General features: G+C 44.8%; 1 protein-coding gene across 1 annotated transcript in view; it reads right to left on the reverse strand.

Annotated features, from left to right (window-relative positions):
* abca2 (ATP-binding cassette, sub-family A (ABC1), member 2) overlaps positions 1-24,474 on the reverse strand; it is a 55,817-nt gene that overhangs the window by 12,650 nt on the left and 18,693 nt on the right. Inside the window, exons 6-30 of the mRNA XM_070903893.1 lie at positions 23,481-23,594; positions 22,625-22,846; positions 21,383-21,759; positions 19,083-19,242; positions 18,549-18,677; positions 18,218-18,385; positions 17,369-17,465; positions 16,189-16,362; positions 13,929-14,031; positions 13,621-13,735; positions 12,508-12,698; positions 11,614-11,764; positions 11,243-11,447; positions 10,991-11,155; positions 9,191-9,371; positions 8,758-8,970; positions 7,623-7,819; positions 7,342-7,517; positions 6,564-6,746; positions 6,096-6,216; positions 5,658-5,945; positions 4,167-4,379; positions 2,643-2,745; positions 1,842-2,167; positions 518-731 (exon numbers count right to left, since the gene is read on the reverse strand). Of these exons, the coding sequence (XP_070759994.1) occupies positions 518-731; positions 1,842-2,167; positions 2,643-2,745; positions 4,167-4,379; positions 5,658-5,945; positions 6,096-6,216; positions 6,564-6,746; positions 7,342-7,517; positions 7,623-7,819; positions 8,758-8,970; positions 9,191-9,371; positions 10,991-11,155; positions 11,243-11,447; positions 11,614-11,764; positions 12,508-12,698; positions 13,621-13,735; positions 13,929-14,031; positions 16,189-16,362; positions 17,369-17,465; positions 18,218-18,385; positions 18,549-18,677; positions 19,083-19,242; positions 21,383-21,759; positions 22,625-22,846; positions 23,481-23,594 (4,586 nt within the window). The remainder of the gene's footprint in view (positions 1-517; positions 732-1,841; positions 2,168-2,642; positions 2,746-4,166; positions 4,380-5,657; positions 5,946-6,095; positions 6,217-6,563; positions 6,747-7,341; positions 7,518-7,622; positions 7,820-8,757; positions 8,971-9,190; positions 9,372-10,990; positions 11,156-11,242; positions 11,448-11,613; positions 11,765-12,507; positions 12,699-13,620; positions 13,736-13,928; positions 14,032-16,188; positions 16,363-17,368; positions 17,466-18,217; positions 18,386-18,548; positions 18,678-19,082; positions 19,243-21,382; positions 21,760-22,624; positions 22,847-23,480; positions 23,595-24,474) is intronic.

A 24,474-nucleotide genomic window follows, 5' to 3' on the forward strand; every position in this document is an offset into this window, starting at 1 on the left:
GAGCTCCCCTCTCCTCCTCTCCCTCTCCATCTGTACGCATTCTTATCCCATCAATGTGTGTCACTAACCCTCCCATAGTCTCTTTCCTCTCTCCTTCTGTTGCTTTCTGCAGGTATTTGCGTCCGGATGCATGAATGCAATATTATATAAGCAAGTATAAGTTGCATGTTTTTTTTCCCCTCATAGGTATTTGTATAATCCTGAGGAAATGATCACCACAGACTCTGTTTTAAGAATCTGTTTCTGTCTGACAGCATTATTTGAGAATGACCTTTTTTCATTTTTAAATGCAACAATGCTATTTAAGACTTTGAGGCCAAATTTAGCATTTTGTGTTATTACATGTGTACTTTGATAATACGCTGTGAACTGAACCAAAGCAACAGTAAGATACTGTAAAACATGTTAATATTCTTCAAAGTAAGTGATGAAATGATGCCAAACCTAAGTTATCATACTGACATCGATATCAAAGAATGTGTAAAATGATGCCCAGTGGCTCCCGCAGCAGTCCTACCTGTGCAGGCGCAGTCTGTCCGACGTGAACAGCAGATACTCGGAGACGTTCCGGCCTGTGATGTCCACCAGGATGTCGCCCGTCACCACCTTCATGAGTGGGGGCCGTCCGCCCACCCCGCTGGGGCAGGAGAAGCCCGTCCCCTGCATGGAGCAGATACAGCGCGCTGGCTCGTGGATGGACAGGGGGAGGGTGGGAGGAGACGTCACGGGCTCTGAGCGTACATAAAAGAGGTGCCTTTTAGAGCCCGACCCATTTATCACTTTTTTTTCTTTTTTTTTTTTACAGAGCATTAATGCAGAAAAACATCCTTGGGTTAATTCAGAAGTGGTGTCATGACACAGTTTGTCCAGCAGAGCGCGCTCCGACTCCATTGTTTCCAGCCCTCTCAGCAGAGATGCTTTGGGTCTCCATTAGCTTCACAGAGTAGAGGTGGTTTAGCAGAGAGACTTCACTCATTATGTCAAGTTTCAAGATAAATGTATCATTCGTGAAGATTAAAGGTATTTAGAACTGAAAACTTGTAATGCAAACTAGTTTGGTTCCAGCTCAAATACATAACTCAGCTGATGTCTCACACTTTTTTATATTTATATTGTTTTACAGATGGCTGAAGGTTCAGTTGTTCATTCATACTCTTATATAGGTTTGCCCTACACAACACATTGTGACATTCTTTGCAGTGAAATTGCCTTTTTTTTATTAGTATTTATTTTTTGAAGAAGATGTTTTCCAATGCAGGAAATGCTGTGCTTTCCTGCATAAACCTGCCTCTGTTGGACTGGCAAGAGTTTGCTTGCCCTACACAGCTGCTTTCTGTTATTTATTTTTGTATTTATATAGGCAGCATTTTATGCACATTTGATCCTTTTTCTTAATTCAAGTTTAATATTGTTTTATTTGTGTTTTTATTTGTAGTTATTAAAGTTTAGTGTTCCTTTTTGACAATAACGTTTATTGTTGAACCGTAAAACCGCTTGCTTCCATTACATATCCTTGTCACAAGTGTTTGATAACCACATTTGAGGGATCATTGCAAAAAAATATGTCTTCAGGGATATATATAAAGAATATCGGCCGATTTATCGTTATTGGATGCCTGACATCGCTATCTGCATCGGCCCCAAAAATCCAGTATCAGTCGGGCTCTACTTCTGGGAAACAGGGTATCTGGCCCTGCATGTTCATTCCTAAAAAATGAACCTTTGGTACCTCAAACTGGTTAGGTTTGGAAGGGGGAGGGTGAGCGGAGGGGACAACCCGGTCTACCTCCTGAGCCACAGGCGTGGTGGAAGTGGCCACCAGCGTTGCAGGATAGACTCACCTTGAACTGTGGTTGGAGGGGCGACCGTGAAGTTCCACAGTCCATCTTCAAAGCCTGGGTCCGGGTCATCGGAGGGTGCGGGCGAAGGAGGTGGGGGTACAAAGTTGGAGAGGGGGACCCCCTGGGTGAAGGAGTCCAGACACATGGAGTCAAAGTAGCGGGCGGCCAGGGTCTTGGAATTGTTGGCGCTGGGGTTGAGGGTCTGGGCCAGCTGGTCCAGGGTGCTGTTGAAAGGGGTTTTGAGGATGCAGGTGGCACCCACGCCCGAGGGCAGACTGAGGGAGTTGATGATCTTCTGCGGGCTGGCGTCTGGTGACAGCTTACTCCTGAGAGGGGTGGGTGGGGGGTAAAGATACTGCAATTAGATTGTTGTTGACAGTCACAAAGACCAAACCACTGCTGTGTAGTATGATTTTATGACTTTAAATAATAGGTTATTTCAGCGTTGAAAGCTGTTCAGTTCTAGCTATGCTGGGGATTGAGGTCACAAGACTCCATGTAGCACATATAAGAATGCTTTAGGTGTGGGGAGGGGTCACTCAAGAGTGAAGAAGTCAAGCCCACCAAGGGTCATATGGTAGAAAATAAATGTCAATGTGGAAATCTATGTGAATGGATTGACAAACCAAGCCCCTTCACCCCTTACAGTTTATACTAAGGATCAGACTTAAAGCTGACCTTAAGTAGCCCCACCTCGCGGAATAGTCACGCCACGCCACTGGTGAATACATCAGATTAAAAATGGCACTAAAAGGCAACGCACTACATAGAAATGTAACAGTAAAACAACCATCGTGTCACCTGTACTGGGGTCTGTCTTCATTGGCGTAGGGGATGAAGTTGCCTCTCGGCTGGGTGTAGTTGTGATACTGAGATGGGGACAAGATCAGGGGTGGCAAATCTCCTGCAAAACAAGACGGAAAACGGAAAAGTTTGTCCACCAGTTAGTGTTCCTTTTATTTGTTTGACAATAAAGATGTTTTTATTGCCTAGGGCGCCACCTGCGATAAACGAACAGTTCGGTCAACATTAAGCAAAAGCCCTGTGCATTAGAAACACCCCAATGATTGATCACATGCTTTAATTTATCAATCAACATTTTTATTTTATTTTAACAACGTATTAAATGACTACGAATGTGTGTAATGTGAAAAGGTAGCCCTCCAAGTGACGAACCCACAGAAAATGGTTTTAAGCTCACTGTTTTGGTTTTAGATGTAGTGGTATGGTTCAGTCTCAGAGAGTTCGACAGCTAAATTTAGCAGCAGGCAGCTGTTTTCAGTGATGAGGCTCTGATGAATCCTCTTTACGCTACCTGCCCAGTGCCAAACCAGCAGACACAGTTAGGGACTAGCTGGTGAAGCATTCATCTGAAACCATGTATATCATCTGAAACCATGTGAATCATCTGAAACCATGTCAATCATCTGAAACCATGTCAATCATCTGAAACCATGTAAATCATGTGAAATTTGCAACTGCTTTGATAAATAAAGAGCTTTTGCTGTTACTGTTAGCAACAATACTAAACATGAGCAGCTCTGCCACCATCACTCATGTTCTGTACTGTAGTACAATCTTTACTTGTACAGTACTTCAATTTAGCATTTCATTTTTCTACTTCTTTAAAAATCTACTCCACTACACTTTGGGGGGAAATATTCTTTTTACTACATTATATATAATATATATATAGGCTAGTTATTTTGTTACTAGTTAAATTCGGACGCATTGCTCAGTGCACAGAATCTGCTTACTCAGCTATTTTAGTGCTTAACTTAGCCTTAGTTTCAGAACAATCTGCCAGACCTGTTTTTAAAGCTTTTTTTTTCATAATTCTAGTGTCGCAAATTGGCTTATTCAGTCTTGTATCAAGCTACAGACATTCCTTTCTAGACCATTTTGGAAACAAGAGTATGCTTACAGCAATATCCTTACTCACTTTTACTTTACTTTAAGTACATTTTGCTGATAGTCCTTCTGCACAGGATTTTACAAGCAGGACTCTTACATATAAATAAGTAATTAAGTATTCTTTATAGCGTGGTATTACTACTTTTACTTCAGCAAAGGCTCTGAATACGTCTTCCACCACTGGCAATAATCTAAGCACAGTAAGAGTCTTGCATAGAGGACGGGAGTTGTCTGAAAAGAGTGCAGGTTGAATGCAGCGATCTGTGCTTTTGAATCCTTGTCCTCAGGAGCAGTAGCTTGTTGTCAGTCCAGCTATCTAGTAAGGGGCTGGTTTACAGCTGGGCGAACGCAATCAACCCAAATAGGGTGGAATAATACAGTCGGCTCCACACGAAAACTAGTAGTTCTCACCAATCTCAGGCACGGATAAAGCCACGGTCATGGCCACACAGACGAAGAAGGCCGGTAGGAGGATCTGAGAGAAGAGGCCCTTGGTGTTCCTCTTGGCGCAGTGGAACCTCTTGACGATGAGGCCATGGAACTGGCTTAGCTTCAGCCACCAACCCTCCAGCTTGAAGCTGCCCTGCCCCTCCAGGACCTCCGGCTCTGGGGACGAGGGTTTTTCTGCGTCACCTGGGAGGTGAAGGAGACATGGATTAATAATGGAATGCAAACAGCAGTTTGCAGACGTGACATGCCACATTTTGCAGCGCGATGCTTACAACATTTTGCTCATCGCTATGGTTACACACAATCTATTTTACTACCAGAGGACCTGAGACGAAATAATAACATATGTTACAACGCTGCAACGAGACAATTCAGTCACAGAAAGCATTCATCACATACACAGAAAGTATAAAATAATAAATATTAGAGGAACTCACAAATCCAAGGGGCTTTAAAGTTGTAAGAACATACAAGATATCTGCATACTCCAGTGTTCCGACAGAACAATTCAATTTTCAAGTTGCTTTTGTTTGAGCTCACGTTGAACATTGAGAATTTTGTCGGACAATTGGCCATCTAACCGAATTCCTAATTATGTATTGTGCTGTAGAGTAGAATTAGTATTTTGTCGGCCGAGTCGAATTTAGCTGCTCCTCATGAATATTCGACTATTCGTTCCTTTTTTTTTTTTTTTTTTTTTTTTCATATATAGATCATCAAGCCACGATTTATTGAGCTGCCAGATAGATTTTTGAATGGGCTTCTGCGGGACGTTCAGGACGACGTTCAGCAACACAGTAAACAAGCCAAGTTATTGGCCGTAAAAAAACTGGCCCCCTTTAAAAGGGACTTAACAAATGAGAAAATATATCCCGGTTACAGCGTGTGTAATATGTGAAGTTAGATGCTGTTAGAACCAACAGCCATCGTCATGTTCAAAGAAATCATGTCAGTAAAATATAAAAAGTGATTTATGTACATCATACTTGTATGGTGAACATGAAAATGTATTTTACATTACCTTTTACCTTTTCTTATTTTAGCTGATTTCAGTAACATATTTAAACTCGCTGCACGGAGGCCATCCGAATGGGACATGTACCGCAGGTCTGGAGAATTGTTGACAGCTGCAAGTTCTCCTTCATCACTTTGCGCGCTTACACATTGGAAGATGATTTGAGCTGGAGATGCTGCTGCCGCCGAATATTAAAAGGTTACGGGACGCGATTTTGTTGGGGGGAGCTCAGCCTCTTAAATTTCAATGTTCTATTTACGGAGTTCATTTGCTGCAAAAGGTGCAACACCGTCAGCAACCCCCCTTCCAATGTCTGTGCTTGTACATGCCACTTCAGAACAAATATGCTCATAAGAGCTGTTCTCGCATAAAGCATAAAGGAAACACATGTATGCAAAATGTGATGTGGCACATTTTCGGCCGTCTCGCTGTCTTACCCCTCAGGCTGGCCGAGTCGGACCCTTGGCCGTCGAAGAGCGGACAGTAGTCTCCGTAGAAGTCCGCGTAGAGTCCCCCCTCATCCCCCCTCACCGAGCCGATGGACGAGGAGGACTTCAGGGAGGACTGGCTCTGGCTCAGCCTGGAGCACATCACCAGGTTGCTCAGCTCCACCTCCGGCTTCTCGCTCTCCACTGAAGGCCCGGTCTCACCCTGTGGCCACCCCAGGCCTGCTGAACCCACTGAGGTTTTCCCCACTGAGCTGCCCCCTGGGGAACCCTTCATGTCTGCCCGAGAGAGAGAGAGAGAGAGAGAGAGAGAGAGAGGGAGAAGATTATCATCTCAGCCTGGAGCCAAAGAATGAGTTAAAAACAAAAACACAAGAACTTTTACTCCGACAGTGCACTACTTTATGAAAGCTAAAAACGTGGTCTCACCGGCGTCGCTGTTCTCCAGAGACTGGTCCTCTTCAGACACTTTGAGGAAGACTTCCTCCAGGGTGGTGTCCATCACCCCGAAGCTGGTCAGGGCCAGGCTGTCCAAGTTGTGCTCCAAAGCCTGGAGGCAGGCACAATAACAAAAATTGGACAGTGTACCAATAACACTACAGGGCTGGGCAATATGGCTTTTATATTTTGTTCATATGTTGGGGGGGGCAGGGGGGACCATAAACCTTAACTCTGTGTTTTGCACATCATGTTTCAAAAGGGGCATCACACACACAACCTCTCTGGCCGTTTGTTTTTTTATGGATGCACCATTCAATAAAATTTAAAATCACCACATTCAGATTTTCCCCAAGTTGCAGCCTGACAGGATTTGGTGTCTTTGGACACTTTGTGATCTCCACAAATCAGGCTGGTAAGAAATGAATATGAATATGAATATGCCCGAGCACACTCTACCTGGAAGAGCCTCTCGAAGCAGCCCTTCTTGACGGCCTGGGAGGGCAGGACGTAGGACAGCTCCGTGTTGGAGTCAGACACCAGCAGGCAGGTCGCCACGAACTGGCGAATGAACTGGGTGACCCGGGCCTCCGAGCACGGCGACAGGGAGGAGGGCGGAGAAAGGGACGAAGGAGGCTGCGGCTGGCTGCCCTGGCCTGGAGCACACAGTTATTTGCCCAGCGTTAAACAAGAAGGCGTGCCACCCAGAGAGTCCCACAAGAGAGCTTCATCGCACAAACAACAAACACAAGTACAAAAGTGTTGATGTACGTTTTTGTTCTCATAGTCAAATTGGAATGCGGAGACCCTCTGACGTCCACTGAGGATAAACATCTACGTGCTCGGAAATAAAAGAAGGCAGGTTCTCCTTGTGACAAAGATCTTGCCTCGTAAAAAAATCACATTTAGACTTTTTCCGTCACTATCAAAAGTCATCCAGGTCGCAGGCTGACTTTTCACGTTGAGCAGATTCACCAAAATGTAGAAAAATTGTGTGTGGGTGGGGGTCATCAGTGTATATACAGGGGTAAAATAGGGTTGGGAACCACTGACCTGAGGCTTGAAGGAACCCTGGTGGCAAAAACAGTCATCTCAAATAAAACTAAGTAAAACAAAATCTTAGGTCTAGGTTCCTACCATCAATGTTACTGTGAATCTGTCAGGTGGGCAAATTGAAAACACCTGAAAACAGGAGCCATTTACAACCACACACACTCGCACGCGTTCGTACACACACACCTCGGCCTTCGCTCTGCTTTTTGACCAGCGTCAATTTGTATCCGTCGCCGTAGCTGCTCTTCAGAAAGAGCGGCGAGCCGCAGCACTTGAGTTTCCCGTGTGAAATGATGGCGATGCGATCCCCCAGAAGGTCCGCCTCATCCATGTGGTGGGTGGACAGCAGAATTGTGCGGCCTGGGGCAGAGGTACAGCACACACTGAGACGAGGCAAGGAGGTGTATCTGCAACAATAATGATGTTCTTCAAAACTACTCTGGAGGGCAATGAGCCCCCACTCACCCTGTTTGTACTTGAGGATGAGATCCCAGATGGCCCTGCGAGCGTAGGGGTCCACCCCGGCCGTGGGCTCGTCCAGGATGACGGCCCTGGAGCCGCCAACGAAGGCGATGGCAACCGACAGCTTCCTCTTCATCCCGCCGGACAGAGTCTGCACCAAGCTATGGCGCTTGTTGGATAACTCCAGATCAACTATCATCCTGGGCACACACACACACACACACACACACACACACACACACACACACACACACACACACAATTTATTACTTGCTGTAGAGCTGATTCAACTATCCATATCAGTGTCTATATTATAAGCTATACACTGGCTATAGTACCTATTATCTGCACTGTAACAGTTAACGCAATCAATTCAGTATAACGCACATTTCCTGCGGGTGTTTCACAATAAGAGCCTCCCGGGAAAGGGAAGGATTATGCCCATTGAGCTGCCGGAAACATCTGTGTAGGAAGTGTTGGGTGGAAGCGACTGGAAATAATTAGTGAATGAAAAAAAAACAGAAATTGTTTTTAGGGAAGAGAAACTGAGAGTAGCAGAGTGGCGAGTGTGCCACAACTCTGTTGTTGTGCTGATGCCACACTAGTGTTCGTAAATGTACGCCATAATTTATCAAGAAAACAGGTGCACATGGAGGAAGTCTTATGCTTTGAGTGTATTAACGGGGGAACATGTTCCAAATAAAGGCCCCAGGCCTCTAATTGAGAATTTACCGAATAAATACCTAGTCATACTGTCATAGGACCCAAACACAGGTGTCATTTACATATTTGTGCGTATTTTGTATTGTCCGTAGCCAATTAAAAACAAAGCGAATGAAGTAATAAGTGAGTGTCTTAAGATTGCAGGTCGGAGATAATAGAGTATTACGCTGTTGTACAATTCTCAGTGATGGAATTAAATCCTCTTTCTAGTGAATATGAGCAGTTGCCAATGAGTCAAAGGTACTTTTTTTAATGCTAGGCATACCTGAAGATCTTACAAACCTGCCAGAACAGATGGAGCTATTCATTTCGACCTTTGTCTTTGTTTGTTTTACTGTATCTGTCTGATCGCCACGGGCAAAGAATCAGTTTCCATGAACCAAACTAAACTCAAACGCGGTAGATCTGTACTGACTTGTCCATCTCCTTGCGTATGTCTTCTTCAGCCATGCCTTTGAGCCTGGAGTAGAACCACAGGTGCTCCTCCACACTCAGCTTGTCAAACAGGACGTTGTGCTGCGGACACATGCCCAGGTTCTGGCGAATGCGCTCCATCTCCGTGCGGATGTCGTGACCATATATGGTGGCAGAGCCAGAAGTGGGCGGGAACAAGCCAGTCAGGATGGACCTAGGAGATAGACGGTGTAGGTAGTTAGAGTCACGGACCCCATGCGGCTTATTTGATGTTTTTGGCATGAATGGGTCTCCTTGATTAACCCATTAGATTCACCACTGGGACATCCTCGGAGGGTTTAAATATGACTTCCGTTCATGCCAAAACTCTGTGAAAAAAAGTGTACAGGTGCGATTATTGTACACACACTACTAATACTAATACTACCCCTCACATGGTTGTGGTCTTGCCAGCACCGTTGTGTCCCAGGAAGGAGACCACCTGGTTTTCATGGAGGTTGAGGCTCAGTTTGTTGAGGGCGAGTTTGCTGCCGGTCTTGTACACCTTGGTCAGTTTGTCTATGCACACCACCAGCGGCAGGTGGCTCGGCTCCTCCTCTATGCCCTGCATCTCCTCTGGGGTTATGATGAGAAAGGGAGAAATAAGTGGTGTACAAAAGGTGTGCAGTCAGCGCACAGTTAGTCGTTCGGTCAACACAGCCAAACTACAACTTCTGATTGACTAACTGAACTGATTCCATGACCTAATGTTCACTTATGGGGATTCCAGCAAGCATATTTCAGATTTGGAGTAAACACTGAGCAGACGCAGTCACGAGCTGTTCGAAATATTCAGAAAGGTCAAAAACGGAACACAGATTATGGGGTCAATCCCCTAAGATCCTCGGTCACTCCATTTAAACACCATTTATTCATTAATAATGATAGCTATAGTATGAGGTGTCTGTGGTCAGGTTCATACACAAAATTCTCATTCAAATTTTGATTCACCCAAATTACCACAAAAAAAAAAACCCCACGTATTTTCTCTTTAAACTCTCGTGCCATCTCTCCATGCAGATAAGTTCTGGTTCTGGTAGGATCCATTTTGAAGAAAATCTAACGTATAAAACTGTGTGATTTGAGTTGGCTTATGTCTTTTCAAAGTGAAAGGTGTTTATGGAATAGTTATGGCCCACTACAGGCTACAAGTACAAACAACACTGCTGGTTGGAGTGTTTCTCATGACGTGGAGCTATAATTAACGTTTGATACTAAGTGAAATTGAATGTGTGAGAGGCGTCATTATGCGATCTGGCTTCAATTCGCCCCCTCACTGTCTGCTGTCGCCAAATTCCCGTCTCCAAAATGTTGTCGGAGTTTTTGCGTACGGGTGCGCACGTTCTCCTGTCAAGTATCTTTTCGTAGGTGGCAACTTTTGCGTGGGAAGTGGCGTACGCCTCTTTTAGGCCTCCACCCTGAAACAATGGTGCGTTCTCTCGGTATAGGAGACGACCTATGTATTTTCCATTGCTTGTGGAACGGAGTGAGTGCCACGTTATAGTTTCGATCCCCTTGCCCGATACGATGAACATCCCCATTTCTTCCTGCGTGATCCAGTTTGTGATATTCGAGTAATGAATGAGTCAATGACGGAAAAGTAAGTAAGTCGCCTTGTTGTGTTTACATCCGCGCATTTTTTTGGTGTTGCCCAGCATGATGACAGATGCTATCCAAAGTTGTCACGATGCTAGTGCTGCAATTGACTGGAGAAAGTAATAAGTTAGTTCATAGTGTCTCCATGTGGGGAGGAAATGTCCGTCGTTGGTGGACCCCATTATGTAATACCCTCGTCCAACCTAAGGGTGTCCTTTGCGTCACCTGGTCAAGATAGAGTGATATTATGTATAGATATATTCTCATTGACATGTAACTCAAGGTTAGGGTAGGTTAGGTAAGTCTTGGGGGTTTGCTTTGGTACTATATAGATATATATGTATATATACAGTAAATAGACATTTCTTTACCTATGCTTCACAGTGGTTATGTTCTGTTGCTGTCAAGATGCCAGTGCAAAATGTGGTGACAAAAGATGTGTGGATTGTCCAGTGTTTCCCTGTTTCCATTGTTGTGCTAAGCTAAGCTAATCGGCTGCTGGTTGTAGCTTCATATTTGCCGCACAGACACAGTTATGGAACTCTCAGAGAGAAAGCAAATAAACACATTTCCGGCCCCAAATGATCATTTGTCTGTACCAGATCTCCGCTGGTCCATTGCGCAAGCCTGATCCTCCTCCATCACACTGAGCCTGGCAGCCCCGCCGCCACACCACGGCCAATCCCAGGTCTCAACGCGCCCACTGCCTGACCAATAGGACCTCTGCAAGGGGAAGTACCATGGGCGGGGCAGCCCGTACATTCCTATAAGAGAGGGGAAAACACACGTAATCTAATCTATCTGAAAAAAACATATATGTTAAAAAAGATTTCAATGCAATGATTTCCTACCTGGATGCACGGCCTCTATGTACCAGGTGAGCACACCATACACGCCGGCATCGATGATGAGCATCATCATGGACAGACCCAGGTTGAAGTCATCGCCTTCTACCGGTGACTGGCTGATGGTTCGCCACTGGATGCCAACACCTGCTACCTCATACAACGCAAAATACTTGGAGCCCAGGCCGAAGGCTGTGGTGGACATCAGAGACTGGGGGAGACAGGTGACGCAAGAATGTATTCACCTTAGCATTGTCTGGACTATTGAAGTCATCCTTCACAGTAACAAGACGAGGAGCACATTTCACAAACAGATCCCAAATGTAATTAGATTCAAAGGGAAAAACGTGAGGGAAAAAAAAGAGAAAAGGCCTTACAGCGATGCACTTCTCAAAGGCAGTGATCTTATCATGGGCCACCTCCTCCCTAATGGCCACATACATGTAGGGCACGTAGCTGAGGAAGTAGATGATTCCTCCACAGGCTGAAGCCAGCTTGGCCTTCGAGTAGATTACTGACACCAAAAAACTGGAAAACAAAAGGGAACTCACATGGGATATCAAGTTACACAGGTTTACCTGTGCTGTAGTAGCCTGGTTTCTGGCTCATGGATTTCTACAAGCAGGGCATTTCAGACGCATTTTTTTGGGTTGTCCCTCTCACGAGCGAGCGTGTGACGGAACACATGCGCTTCTATTTTAAAGGGGACCTCTTATGCTCATTTCCAGCTCTGTGTTTTCATTTTGTGATTCCACTAGAGCAGCTTTGCATGATTCACAGTTAAAAAAAAAGTCCGTTTGAGCTCCTGTCTCTTTAAGGCCCCCCTCCCTAAAAGCCCACTTTCTTCTGATTGGCCCGGCCAAGTTCCGGGAAGTCTTGGGAAGAACGTTACTAAGCAACGCTGACATAAACATAAACATCTGGTCTCTGCCTGGAGCAGAGATACCATATAATTTAAAAAAAACTTCAAAGCGTTCAGAGCAGTCTGAAGCCTGAGATTACTTTTACATACCTCATTATTTGGCAACTTTGGACACGTTTGGTATGAATATCCGACACTGTAACATTATATATATGACAGAAAATAAGAAAAAGCATAAGAGGTCCCCTTTAACTATATTGGTGACGCAAGATGCTGCTTCCTGACTTCCTGGTTTTCAGTATGTATGCGTGCGCTGGTGTTTCCTTACGCGAATGTGTCTGAATTTTACAAATAGTTGACTGACACCTCTTGAGAAGTAAGGGATTCATTCACGGCTGGGAAATCTCACCAGAACATGATGGTGGCCACGGCATAGATGGTGAGGAAGAGCCAGATGATGAACGGGTCGCTGTGGAGCAACACCCGGCCGTACTTCAAGATGGCCGTCAGAGCGGTGACGGAGATGGACAGCTGGACAAAGCCGGTGATGAACCAAGCCACCCAGTGGACAGCGTTGTTCAGACCCATCATCTTCATCACCTGAAGAAGTAGCGTGATAGTCACATGGCAGAATTTGTAACAACTTTGTCCTGTACCCCCCCATTGGTGGTAAGGACATTTTTTTAATTTCTATGTTTTGATACACAGACAAAAAGAATGTGACTTAAAGGGGCGCTCCAGCCATTTAGTATCACACTTACACAAAGTCGGGGGACTTGTAAAAGACACATTTATGAAAGAATGGTAAATATTTGTGCAACAGAGGCAGAGATATCCTGACTTTTAATCCCTAGCATGGGTCCGAGTTACAATAACACTGGATCCTACGCTTCCCATGAAGCAACTTGATAATGACAGTGCCTCTCGATTAGATCCTCCGAGCCTGCTAAATGCTTCACTGATACAGGCAGCACGGTGGTCTGGGGGCAGGCTAAGGTGGAAAAGAAGAAGGTAGACCAGTAACAGGCCAGCTTCCCCCTAATATGGACTGGGGTGCACCTAAAATGGTGCCATCTTCAAATAGCCAAGTCCCTAAAAAAAAGGGACGGTGAATGAAAAATAAAACAGAGATGGAACCCTGTCTGCCACCCTGTCTGCCTCCCTGTTGGGCTGTTCTGTTCTCCACTTGTCGAAGTGACCTTCTATGTCAAATGTTTGTTGTGTCACATTCCACCAATAAAAAAAAAAGTCAAGTAAACTCAACCTTAGTGGAGTACTCCTTTAATATAAGGTCTACTTAAGAATTATAAAACAGCAGCACTGCATTTGAACTCTTTTCTTAATATATATCTAGATATATCTCCCGTGATTAAGCGACTATTCGACTACTTTTTGGGAGTAACAGTAATGATAATGCACAACATACTAGCTGTGGTCAGGGAGGGACCATTGTAGGCCAGACAATAGATTTAGAAGGCTGACCCCCAGACTGGTGGCAGACAAATGATCCATGCTGTCGAACCTCTTTGAGCCGGTGCTCCTTCTCGGCCACGATGTGCTGAATCATCATGGCTACTGAGTAAACCCAGGAGATCACCATGCACAGAGGCATCATGTGCTCAATCACAAACAGAAAACTGAAAGAAAAGAACAACAACAACAACAACACGGGGAATGAGGTGAAAGATGTTTCAAATTGCATATAAAAACATATGACGAACATGTTTATTCCATCTCTACCTAACGATTACTTGTGACCATCGTAGCTCAACTTCATCACCTAAACACAGCCACAAAAAACAGAGAACATGACAAAGGCCCGTTTCTTACTCGTCTCTGGTGTAGCATGGGTAGGGGAACATCTGGACGTAGTTGCCAGGCTCGACCACGTCGTGGCCCACGAACATGTTGATGATGGCCCTTTCTAACATATCTGGAGGAGAGTGTGAGAGAGAAGAGAGAGGTAACAAAAATCTCTCTCGTCTTGACAGTCTTTCCACAGATCCAAAATATGTCGTTTACTGAATTTTGGATGATTTTGATTTGTCACAGAGGTACATTGAAACTTTTCCTCCTGCCTCCTACCACCTTCCTTCGCCACTCTGGCCAGGCTTCCCAACACCCCCCCTTACTATTAGTTTCTAACCAGTGGGGTGTATTTAATCTTGTACAAAGTTGAATTAAAATGCTATATTCCTCTTTTTAAAGAGGACCTGTTATGCTTTTCCTTATTTTCTGTCATATAAGTAATGTTACAATGTCGGATATTAAGTTTTGAGCCAAAGTTGCCAAATAGGCCAGAGCGTATACCAGAACTAGAGACTAAGTGGACACTAACACAACTCCTAATGAATGATAATGTCCTACAATGTCTGCTGTAAAATAGGCAACTGTTCAGAGGACGCTAGTGGACGCTAAAGTTCAGTGACAACTTTGCTCATTTTACGACAGGACCAATGTGATGACTGCCAATACTCCCACAATCCAGGACTTGGGCCGATTCAGACTCACTCCATCAAGAACCCATACGAAAACAAAAAGGAGCTGACTTTGCAATGCTAAATCTAGCTTGCAGTAAGACCATATGAGTGGGGGATCACCAACATATGTTGGTTAAAACGTTAACGCACTATATTTAAACAGCAGGTCTGAGATCAGTGTTCTTTAACCCTCATTGTACGTAGAGTGCCGTCGGACACGCTTCCAACTATCACAAGCTAATGTTACCGTGGCAACCTTGGCTAGCTAGCCAAACAGTCAGGTCAGAAGTCCAGGTCAGGGCCAGAGCATAAGTCTGGACCTCTTCACCAACACGACTGTATAGCTGCTGGAGTCTCAACGGGTTCAAAAGAAAGCACTGGAGATTCAATGAGAGTTCATTGCAATAGAGTTTATTCTTCAGCAAGAGATAAACCCCGAACTGAAGACAGACTGGTTGTGCATGCTCCTATATAGCCCAGGGGTCCCAGCCTACCCCTTTCTCTAAAAAACATCCTCGCTGTACACGAGTCAAGAACTCCGTAACAATCTTTAGACGTAATCTTTAGAATTAATTCATTGGCCATCATTTTCCCTGTTTCAAGGGTGGTGCCCCCTTATTTGAAAATAAATATTGATTATTTCTGATGGCCGACGTTGAGGGTCATCCTTCCATTTCATTTCGTACCGATTTGTATTCAGGCTTGTGCTACATGCTTTTTGGCGCTGCCTTAATTATGAGGTATTATCACCACATCTGTCAAACCCAACCCGAACCCTGTAATTCAGACTTAAAGCTGGGGGAGGCAGTTTTCTGGAATAGGCGCAAAGGAAATCCAGCTCTCCCCCTCTCTGTTCTACGCCCCGCCCATTGGACAAGCTTGATCCTGACTCCAGGAAACCGCCAGCGAGCCGGCCCAGGAGCTCGTCGGGTCGACTGGTTGCTTTTACGTAGCTATAAAGTTACCTTCAATTGCCATGCCAACTCTTCCTTCTGATCGACCATGCACGCGCATCTGCGTTCGTAGAGGTTAGGGTTAACAGCCAGTAGGAACGCCCTCTCCCTGAAACGACCCGTGATTGGCCAAAATCTCCCGTCACGGGCTAGATTCTCTGAAGCCTAAAAACAGAGCCATGAGGAGGTGCAGAAGTCTAGTTGTTATGTATCTTTTGCCCAATGATGCCAAAATAAAACTGCCCCACCCCAGCTTTAAATATGAAGTCTCTGGGCCACCCTCCTCAGATTGAGTCCCGGCAAGTTCAGATGCAATCCTCGTGGATCGGCTTTCTGTGTCGGGTAAGCAGCTTCCCTGCTCTCCGCTTGCGTTGGCGTCTTCACAGGTGCGCCCTTTACCACAATAAATCTCTTTCTCAGTAAAAGAAACAAAACAATGCATTTGACACCACAGTCTTGGCTCCCCTGTGGACCTGTGTCTGGGTCATGATTTATAGCACAGGCTGTTGCCATCTGCAGTCCACGGTTTTTCTCCTACCATGGCAGGAGTGCAACAAATCACACATAAGCACGTAAATGATGCATCAAATCCTTATTAAAGTATGCGCCGTGAATATATGTCCAGCACCCAAGGAGCACTGCGTTCCGGTCACTTACCTTGGATCCACACAAAACCGTACAGGAAGTAGAATTTCCCCCCAGTGTTGGGCCCGGGACGCCAGTAGGCCCGCCTGATTTCATTGGTCTTCTCTGTAAAGCTGGAGTTCTGCCTAATTTTGTACATAACGTGGGGTGGCAGGGAGCCATCTTTGTTCGTCTGGAAAATGACACCTGAAGATAGAGAACATCTGGTCAGTAGTGTCCCGGGGGCCCAAGCAGCAGCTTCTTTGCCTTTAATTCAGGTCTGTTCTCGCTATACTGACTCTATCTTACACAGTGAATTCTCTTTTTACTTGTTTACTACTACTTGCGCATGTTTTGCGTCTCGCAACTCCGTTGTGGCTCACTTGCTGTTCAGACGTCCACCGTATTTTAGAGTAGTCGATTCTTCAGCAGCCACATTAGTTTTGTTTTCTTCATCTTAACTTGGTTAAAGTAGACTGTAAAATATACTGTAAGGTGCTTCTTGGCTTTGCTGACATTTCTGTGTTACAAGCATATTAAACACAGATTTATTTCTATTGAAAATGTATATAGGCGATAAATGACACCTTGAAAGACCTCATGCTTTTACTCCTCCACCATTTTTATATCGACTTTAGTGTTAGAAAATAGGTGTTTGGATCACTTCGGAGGAAAGTCTGGCTCAAGCTCAGAGGAAAAAACACTCTGGTTTGTTCGTATTTCCTTAAACCAATCACAATCGTCTTGGGCGGCGCTGAGAAAAGGATGCAGCGACGGTGCAAAATGGTAACACGTAGATAGCGGGAGGGGAGGAGAATTCCGACTGTATACAATTCGGAATTTGTATCAAATGAATACAAGCGGTAGATTTTTTTAACTGAGGATTAGGATCCCCTAAATTTGGTTTTAATGGAATAGTGACCTTTTTTGTACTGACGTTTCGTGTTCCTTTCACCTTTCCAAGTGTAAAATACGTTTGTGAGCTGTAGGATCGCCCCCCGCAACACCCTCACCGAAATGTAGAAGCTGCTTCAACCAAACAACAACACAACTCTTCGACCCCCCACCCCCAGACCACCCTCCTCCTCCTCCTTATTTGACTTATTTTTTCTTCATTTTCTGATATGTTTTTTTGTATATAATATGCCTGTGCACTAAAAAGTTGAATTAAAAAGCACTTTTTACAAGCAACAACCTGACACAGAGGACTCACTGGCAAACACAGACACGTTGTCCTGGTAGGCCTGGTTCAGGGTGTAGTTGACAATGCTGTCTTCGTCAGGAAAGCCCTTGAAGACATCCACACTGACCTGGAAGCACAGGGACAAAGACGCACATAAATGTTCCAAAGCAGGAATGGATTCAAGAAAGAAAATATTATAGATACATATTATGCTCATTTCCAGCTCTGTGTTTTCATTTTGTGACTCCACTAGAGCAGCTTTGCATGATTCACAGTTCAAAAAAAGTCCTGATTTATCTCCTCCTGGCCCTTCATGCAGCCCCTCAGTTCACCCTCTGTCTGAAACAAGCCGTTTGAGCTCCTGTCTCTTTAAGGCCCCCCTCCCTAAAAGCCCACTTTCTTCTGATTGGCCTGGCCAAGTTCCGGAAATCTTTGGAAGAATTTCCAACGGTAAACTGCAAACCTTAAACGTTACTAAGCAACGCTGACATAAACGTAAACATCTGGTCTGTGCCTGGAGCAGAGATACCATATAAGGACATCCGGGCCTGTCTGACATCAGATAGACACGGCGGTTTAAAAAAAACTGAAACGGAGCGTTCAGAGCAGTCTGAAGCCTGAGCTTACTTTTACATACGTTTACCTCATTGTTTGGCAACTTTTGGCAGCGTTTAGTATGAATATCCAACATTCTAACATTCTACAGATATCCAGTCAACAAATGAATGAGAATGTCATGACCTTGGTCAACAGTATTTTATTGTTAGATCAATAGATGAATTCCTGATAACTCTTTTATTTGAACGTCCAGCTCGGCCGTTTTGACGATTAAATGTACTAAAGATCAGCCATCACACCAGTTCATCGGGAGCCACCAACCTTAGACATGAAGTGCGTCCAGCCGCACGCGGCGTTGTCTATGGTGTCCAGCTGCTCCAGCAGGGTGGAGGTGTTAGGAAGGCTGTAGTTTCCCCCCACCAGACCCTGCATCAGCTCACTGTCTGTACCGTTCAGCAACTCTGGGTGCTGCTGCAGCTCCGAGGACAGCTGGAGAGGGAGGAAAAAGGACGAATGGAAGCCTAACGTGTTTGTGAACGTGACTGAGGCTCTCAGAGTGAAGCGTGTCTTCCCACAGATGATGTCGTCGCATCCTGATTGCACTGTTATCATCAATAATGTGTCAAAAGATGGCGTGTGTGCGTGAGTCTACCTGCTGTAACCACACCAGGTGGTTGTGCAGCCGGCCCTCCTCCAGAAAAGTCCTGAGCTGGGCGGAGATGTTGAGCCACACCCGGGTGTAGTGCGTCACATTCCCGACGAATGCAAACGTCTCGTTAGCCTGGGAGCAAAACGTTAAACAAAGTAACCAACTTTATAAGGTGGTTATAAGTCAGATGTTGTGTTTTCAGCTTGTTCTACTGCCCCCAAGTGGTGCGAAACGAATCATTTGAAGCAGGTTTAAATTCGAGATGAAGCGGCATTTTGAGAGTATCTGACGTCCGCATGGTGACGTAACGCCGGGAAGGAAATTTGATTTGAAGGTTGAAAAGTGGGCAGGTCCTAACCGGCGTACCATGCTGTTGCTAGCTAGCTAATTATTGAATCTTAGCTCTGTGCCTGTAAAAGTTGAGGACTGGTTGATGATGGGTGGATGTCACTACATCATTGTGCTGAATTATGTGCTGAAATATTGTGAACTACTCCGCTCGTACACCCCCACCAAAGATGAGCGCTTTCTACTTGCCTTCTGAATCACTTTATCCACCTGGGAGCCGATGGGGGAGTACAGGATCTTGGGGTTCGTAGTCATCAAGTGAACCAGTAGGCCCAGATTCCGCTGTTCCTTGCTGGTGAATCCCAGAGAGCTCATGTTCCCCTGCTTCAAAGCTTCCGGCTCAATGATCCTGCAACGAGAGCCAAGGGTTGACCTAACAAACACAGCCGCAAGGACGTAGCACCCGTAGCGAGAAATTCCTCTCATGAACGTTTAATCACGGAATGCAAATGTGATACAAACGCAAAGGAGAGTGAGGACTGAGCACTGTTAAGCACTGGCACGTCAATGCAGTACATACAACAACAGTCAAGTGAGAGGATAAGTCCAGTTTATTACAAGCCGGGTCTTAGCTTTTTTTTTTTTTTTGTTGCAGTTTAAGCATTAATCATCTCGATCGATTGTAATCGCCGAGTTAATTGCTAAAATGTTTGACGGGACAAGAAACGTGAGCAGCCAGACTGGTTGTAAACAAACCAACAGCTTATCCGGGTTATCTGAACTCTGTATATCTATTTCCAGGTCAAACCTAAAGTAAAATGTAGTAAATGCAGTCGGTGAAAGCTGAAGCAGGAAGTGTGACGGACAGTTTGAGTCATCATTCTATCTGTTGTCTTAATCACTTTTTTGATCTCTTTATACGCAGGGCCCAATTGATGCTCTTTTTTTAGATGTATTTTAGATGTATTTTAGATATTAGTGCCTGGATGTGACGAAACGCTGATATTTTAGTTCTAGGATCTAGGGCTCAGAGAGAGTTCTCAAAGGATTTACCCCCAAGCCAAAAGGGAAGAAACCTTGGGGTGTCATGTTTGACTAAACCCCCCCAAAAAAACCAAACAAAAACATAGCTTAAGTGCGGCCATTCTCTAGTAGGCTAGACTATTAATCCATCATGAATCCGTTCAAATTGTCTTCGTACTGATTTCAAAATTCTTTGCCTTTCCGGGCCTTCCATGGTCTTCCACCAGCCCATTTGTCCGACAGCGCTTGGGGATGTATGAAACCCGGGACGGCCCATCAGGTCCTCTGAGCAGGGCAAAAACCTTTAGCGAGGGTTGATGTCTTCAAATGAAAACTTCAAACCCACCTCTTCAGCCTGGCTGTTCATTCGAATGTCTTATGGCAACTATTTATTTTCTTTAATCATGTATTTCATTGTATTCATGCTCTAAAATCTTTGTGTTTTTTTTATTTTATTGTTTTTATGTCTTGTGTGTGCAACTGTTCACATTTGTACCGTCTTATTATCAGCTTGTCAGTCACCTGTAAAGCACTAACCCGTATGTAAGGTTCTATACGAATAAAGTTTGATTGATTGATCGATCGGGAACCGGGCATTTGCGTGACAGTTCTCTGTGGGCCTGTCGCCATGCGAACTGTGAATAAATCAAGATTATTGTGAACCAACCAACGCACTATTTACCAAATGACGTGCTTTGAAATTCAGTGATGTGGCTGATCTTAGAATTGCACAGGTAATGTACAAAGAAAAAAAACACGATTTACTTCCTAACTGTAGTCGGAGGTTATTTGCGAATGTAGGTATGTTTAAAAAAAAACAAAACAACAAGGGTAAGGACGAATCTGAAAAAAATAGATGTGTATCTGTCAAAGGGGTAAACGTGTGGAATAGTTCACTTTGCAAGCTGAAGGGGCTTTAAAGATAAGGCGGTAAACAAATATAAAACCGAGGTATGATCATTGTTCTGTGTGTTTTTAATAACTTAAATATAGCAGTGAAAGTGTTGCCTATTAGAATATGTTATGTAAAAAGGGTAGGTATATAATAAGCCTACAGCTATAGCTATTAGCTCAACTTTTTTCGTTTTGTTTATCTATTGATGTAATCGTTGATTTATTCCATTTTGTTTTTTTCCTTCCTTTTTGAATGTCCTCATAATTTCACGCCTTGCTGATAATCAGTCATTCGTGCGCGTATTCATTATGAAAAACTGTCAACGAGGACCGAAATAAGTGATCACTACTGCGACAAGTGAACCATTTCACGTCGCACATGTCGAGCCATCTGACTGCTTGTGGGGGTTTTTTGTCTTTTTTTATAATAAGATGAGTGCGATTTCATTCTTTTGGACGGGAATGATCGTCACGGCGACGAAGACGTCCCTTTCAAATTTGTGTTTCACTTCATTTTCTCCACAACACACACGAGAAAAAAAAATGTCGTTCACGTGGACATCTCTCTCTACTTCTATCTGTCTATCATCATCGTCATTTAAGGCCTTCATCGCCTCTCTGCTCTCACCCACCTGTTATTGCCACACAGAATGGGCTGCAGCCCGGCCCACAGTTGTACAAACGCCGAGAACTGAGAATGAGGGTTCTCTGCCTCCTCTTTCTCCTTCCCGCCTCCTGCCTCTTCACCCCCCTCTGCCTCGTCCTCCCCCTCCTCTCCGGGGATGTCAGTCGTGTTGGGGCCCCAGGTGGTGGCGTTGAGGGGCCAGGTCGTGTTTGCGGGGGAGGCCGGAGTGCGACCGCTACAGGCTCCTTTGGGCAGCAGGCGGGCCAGGCCAGAGAGCAGGTCCACGTCCTTGAGAAGCCTCTCCACGTCGACCAGGTCCTTCAACAGGGCCCCGAGGTGGGACTGAGAGAGAGGAACCAAGGAGTCGGCCTGCTCCAGGTGAAGCTGGTGGGATGAGGGCGGAGGAGGAGAGGGAGAGAGGATGGATGAACTGGCCCAGCATTTAAATTCATTGAACGTGTTCTTGAAAACGTACCTTCTGGAATTTCAACGACCTGTCCTAACTTAAAATATGATGGTTTTTGCCTTCGTCCAATCAACATGATTGACAGGCTTGTTTCTGCTGCAATTCCGCATTCATTTATCTCCGTCACCGGACAGCGTGAAACATGGCCGATACTAGCTTGCCCGATTTCCTGAGGTGCATCTTTCTCCTTTTAGATGGGTTTAGACGGCCATCTTCCCCTGATAACTGGCTGGATCATAGCCAATGCGTAAAGCGTAGCCTACACCAGCGACTTCTGACGGGACTACGCTTTGCGGCAAGCCGAGTTTAATGGAAACGCGCGTCTTATTCGCATTTCTTTTCCTTTTTGCAACATTTCAAAAGTTCGCTTCAAACTCGCTTGAAAGTCCTGTGGAAACACGACCAACGACGGTGCTCTTCGACCTGTACATATTTGTTTTTCAAATTTTTATTGTCAATTTTATATTTTATATCTATGCTTCTTGACTTGTGGTGCTTGCTTTATGTTTCTTTATATTTTCTACTCACTATGTTTATTGTTTGTTGCCCCCATTATACCAAGGCAAAAATTCCTTGTATGGAAAAACCTACTTGGCAATAAAATTGATTCTCATACTGATTCGGTACTTCTGAAAGTTATTTGGCTGAATGCCTGCAAGGCAAGCCGCGGCGGTTATTGGAAGCCATTTTATTTTATACTATTCTACATACAAGATGTGCACATAACGATATCTTGCTCCCACATGATGAAAAAAACAGAATCTTTCCGGACTTCTGCCGTACCTTCTCGGCGACACTCTGCGTGTTGATCTGCTCTCTCAGCTCGAGGCTCATCTGCCTGAAGCGCTCGGACCTTTGGCCCTCCCCTCCGCTGCACACCGCGCTGCAATAGGCCTGCAGCACCGGCCGCTGCCTCTCAGGCACCGACAGGATCTTACCGAGCTCACAGGTGCCGCCCTCCCCACAGGTGAGCGCCTCCAGCATGGCCCCAGTGAGGAGGACCCCCTGTGGAAGACAGAATCAGTGTATTTGATGATGTCAACTTCTAAAAAGGTCCCGTCACTCTGATGCCTGCTTGTTATCATTGTCCCTGAGTATGATAACACCAAATGTGAATGGACTTTCACACATAAAACCAGCGGAATGCCCAGTCCTGCACTTAAACCAAAATTCAAAGGAAGATTTTGACAGTCCAACCAATTTAGCGTAATGCCTCACCTGTTTCTAAACAGGATTGCTTTTGGTTTGTTAACCTACTTGGTGGTACAGTCTCTCTCTCCTTTTATACATTCATAGTGTTGCGCTTGTTGTACACACAAGAAGTGACAGAAATAGTTGTGTGAACAATACCAAAAGAGGCCGGCGTGTACTTTCACGTCTCCGCAAACCCCTCCGGAATGTCGGTTTCGGAAAGGTACAATTGTTGAATGTAAGGAGCAAATATTCTGCGTGAGAGTGGTTGACACATTTCTCCATATAAAAGGTTTGCAGACATGTTTTATTTGCCCCCCACATGAATTTCAAAATCGGCCCCTCCACTACATATTTATTAGAAATGGTATCACTGCTGTTTGTGGTTGTGTTGTTTATTATTACACAAGCAGACAGAGAGAGCCGTCTGAGCCCGGCGCAAGCATACCTCCAGATGAAGAACTTTGTCCCCGAGTTTTCTTCTGGTGTCTTTGGGCCCATGAATCCAACTTTGGGCCCCTCCTCCATCTCTGAGAGATGTACCAAAGATAAGGCTGTACACCTACAGGACACACACACACACACACACACACACACAAACATGGACATTATAAGTATGACATGTAACAAGAATTCTGGCCAGAATGCTGGCCGTTGCTGATGGAAGACGCTGCTAAGAATCGTGTCCAACAGCCTCCTCCTGACAAATATTTGTACCGTGAATAAGCATTTTCATTTCCTGTGCGCATCACTCTTGGTTTGTAGTGGATGTAGATGTTTGTCTCTTCCTGGGACAGACGCATGAAGGCGTTATCAGACACCAGCCTACTATTACTGCTGCACTGATTATTTTAAGACGAGAGGATCCTTGCTGTTGATTTACGAAACCTACAGTAACTTCCATCATTACGGAAGCCAAAACATCTCCATCGCCCCCTGGTGGCTAGCTGCAGTATAGGTCATAAGCCCCGCCCTGTATACATGGGCCAAACTAAGATGGTTTCTCTCATTTCAGGTAGTTCTTATCACGCTGATGTTTGTTCAAGTGTTCATTTTTCTAATACGTTTGGTTTTAATTAGTTATATTTGATGCTTTGAAAACGGGGTGAAATGTCATGATTGACACCTGACACTGACGGTGGTGTGCTTGCGTTTGGGTGGGGTGGGTGTATGGGCGGGACCTCGATACTGTGACTGCACCCCCCCCCATCTTTATATACAGTCTATGACTATTGAGATGGACATAAATCCTTTATTGGTTTCACCCAATGAAACTGCATTGTCTTAAAATCTGACATTGACTCTAGCTAACCAATCAAATGCATTTTAAATATGAATGTATGTAAATGCAGACCTGGACCCACGATCTGGGGAGGGGCTAACATTACTAGTGATGCTAAATGAATTGTATTCATTTACTTAAAGATGTTTTTTTCAATGTG

Source organism: Enoplosus armatus, chromosome 4 (genome assembly GCF_043641665.1).
Source record: "Enoplosus armatus isolate fEnoArm2 chromosome 4, fEnoArm2.hap1, whole genome shotgun sequence".
Classification (NCBI taxonomy): Eukaryota; Metazoa; Chordata; class Actinopteri; order Centrarchiformes; family Enoplosidae; genus Enoplosus; species Enoplosus armatus.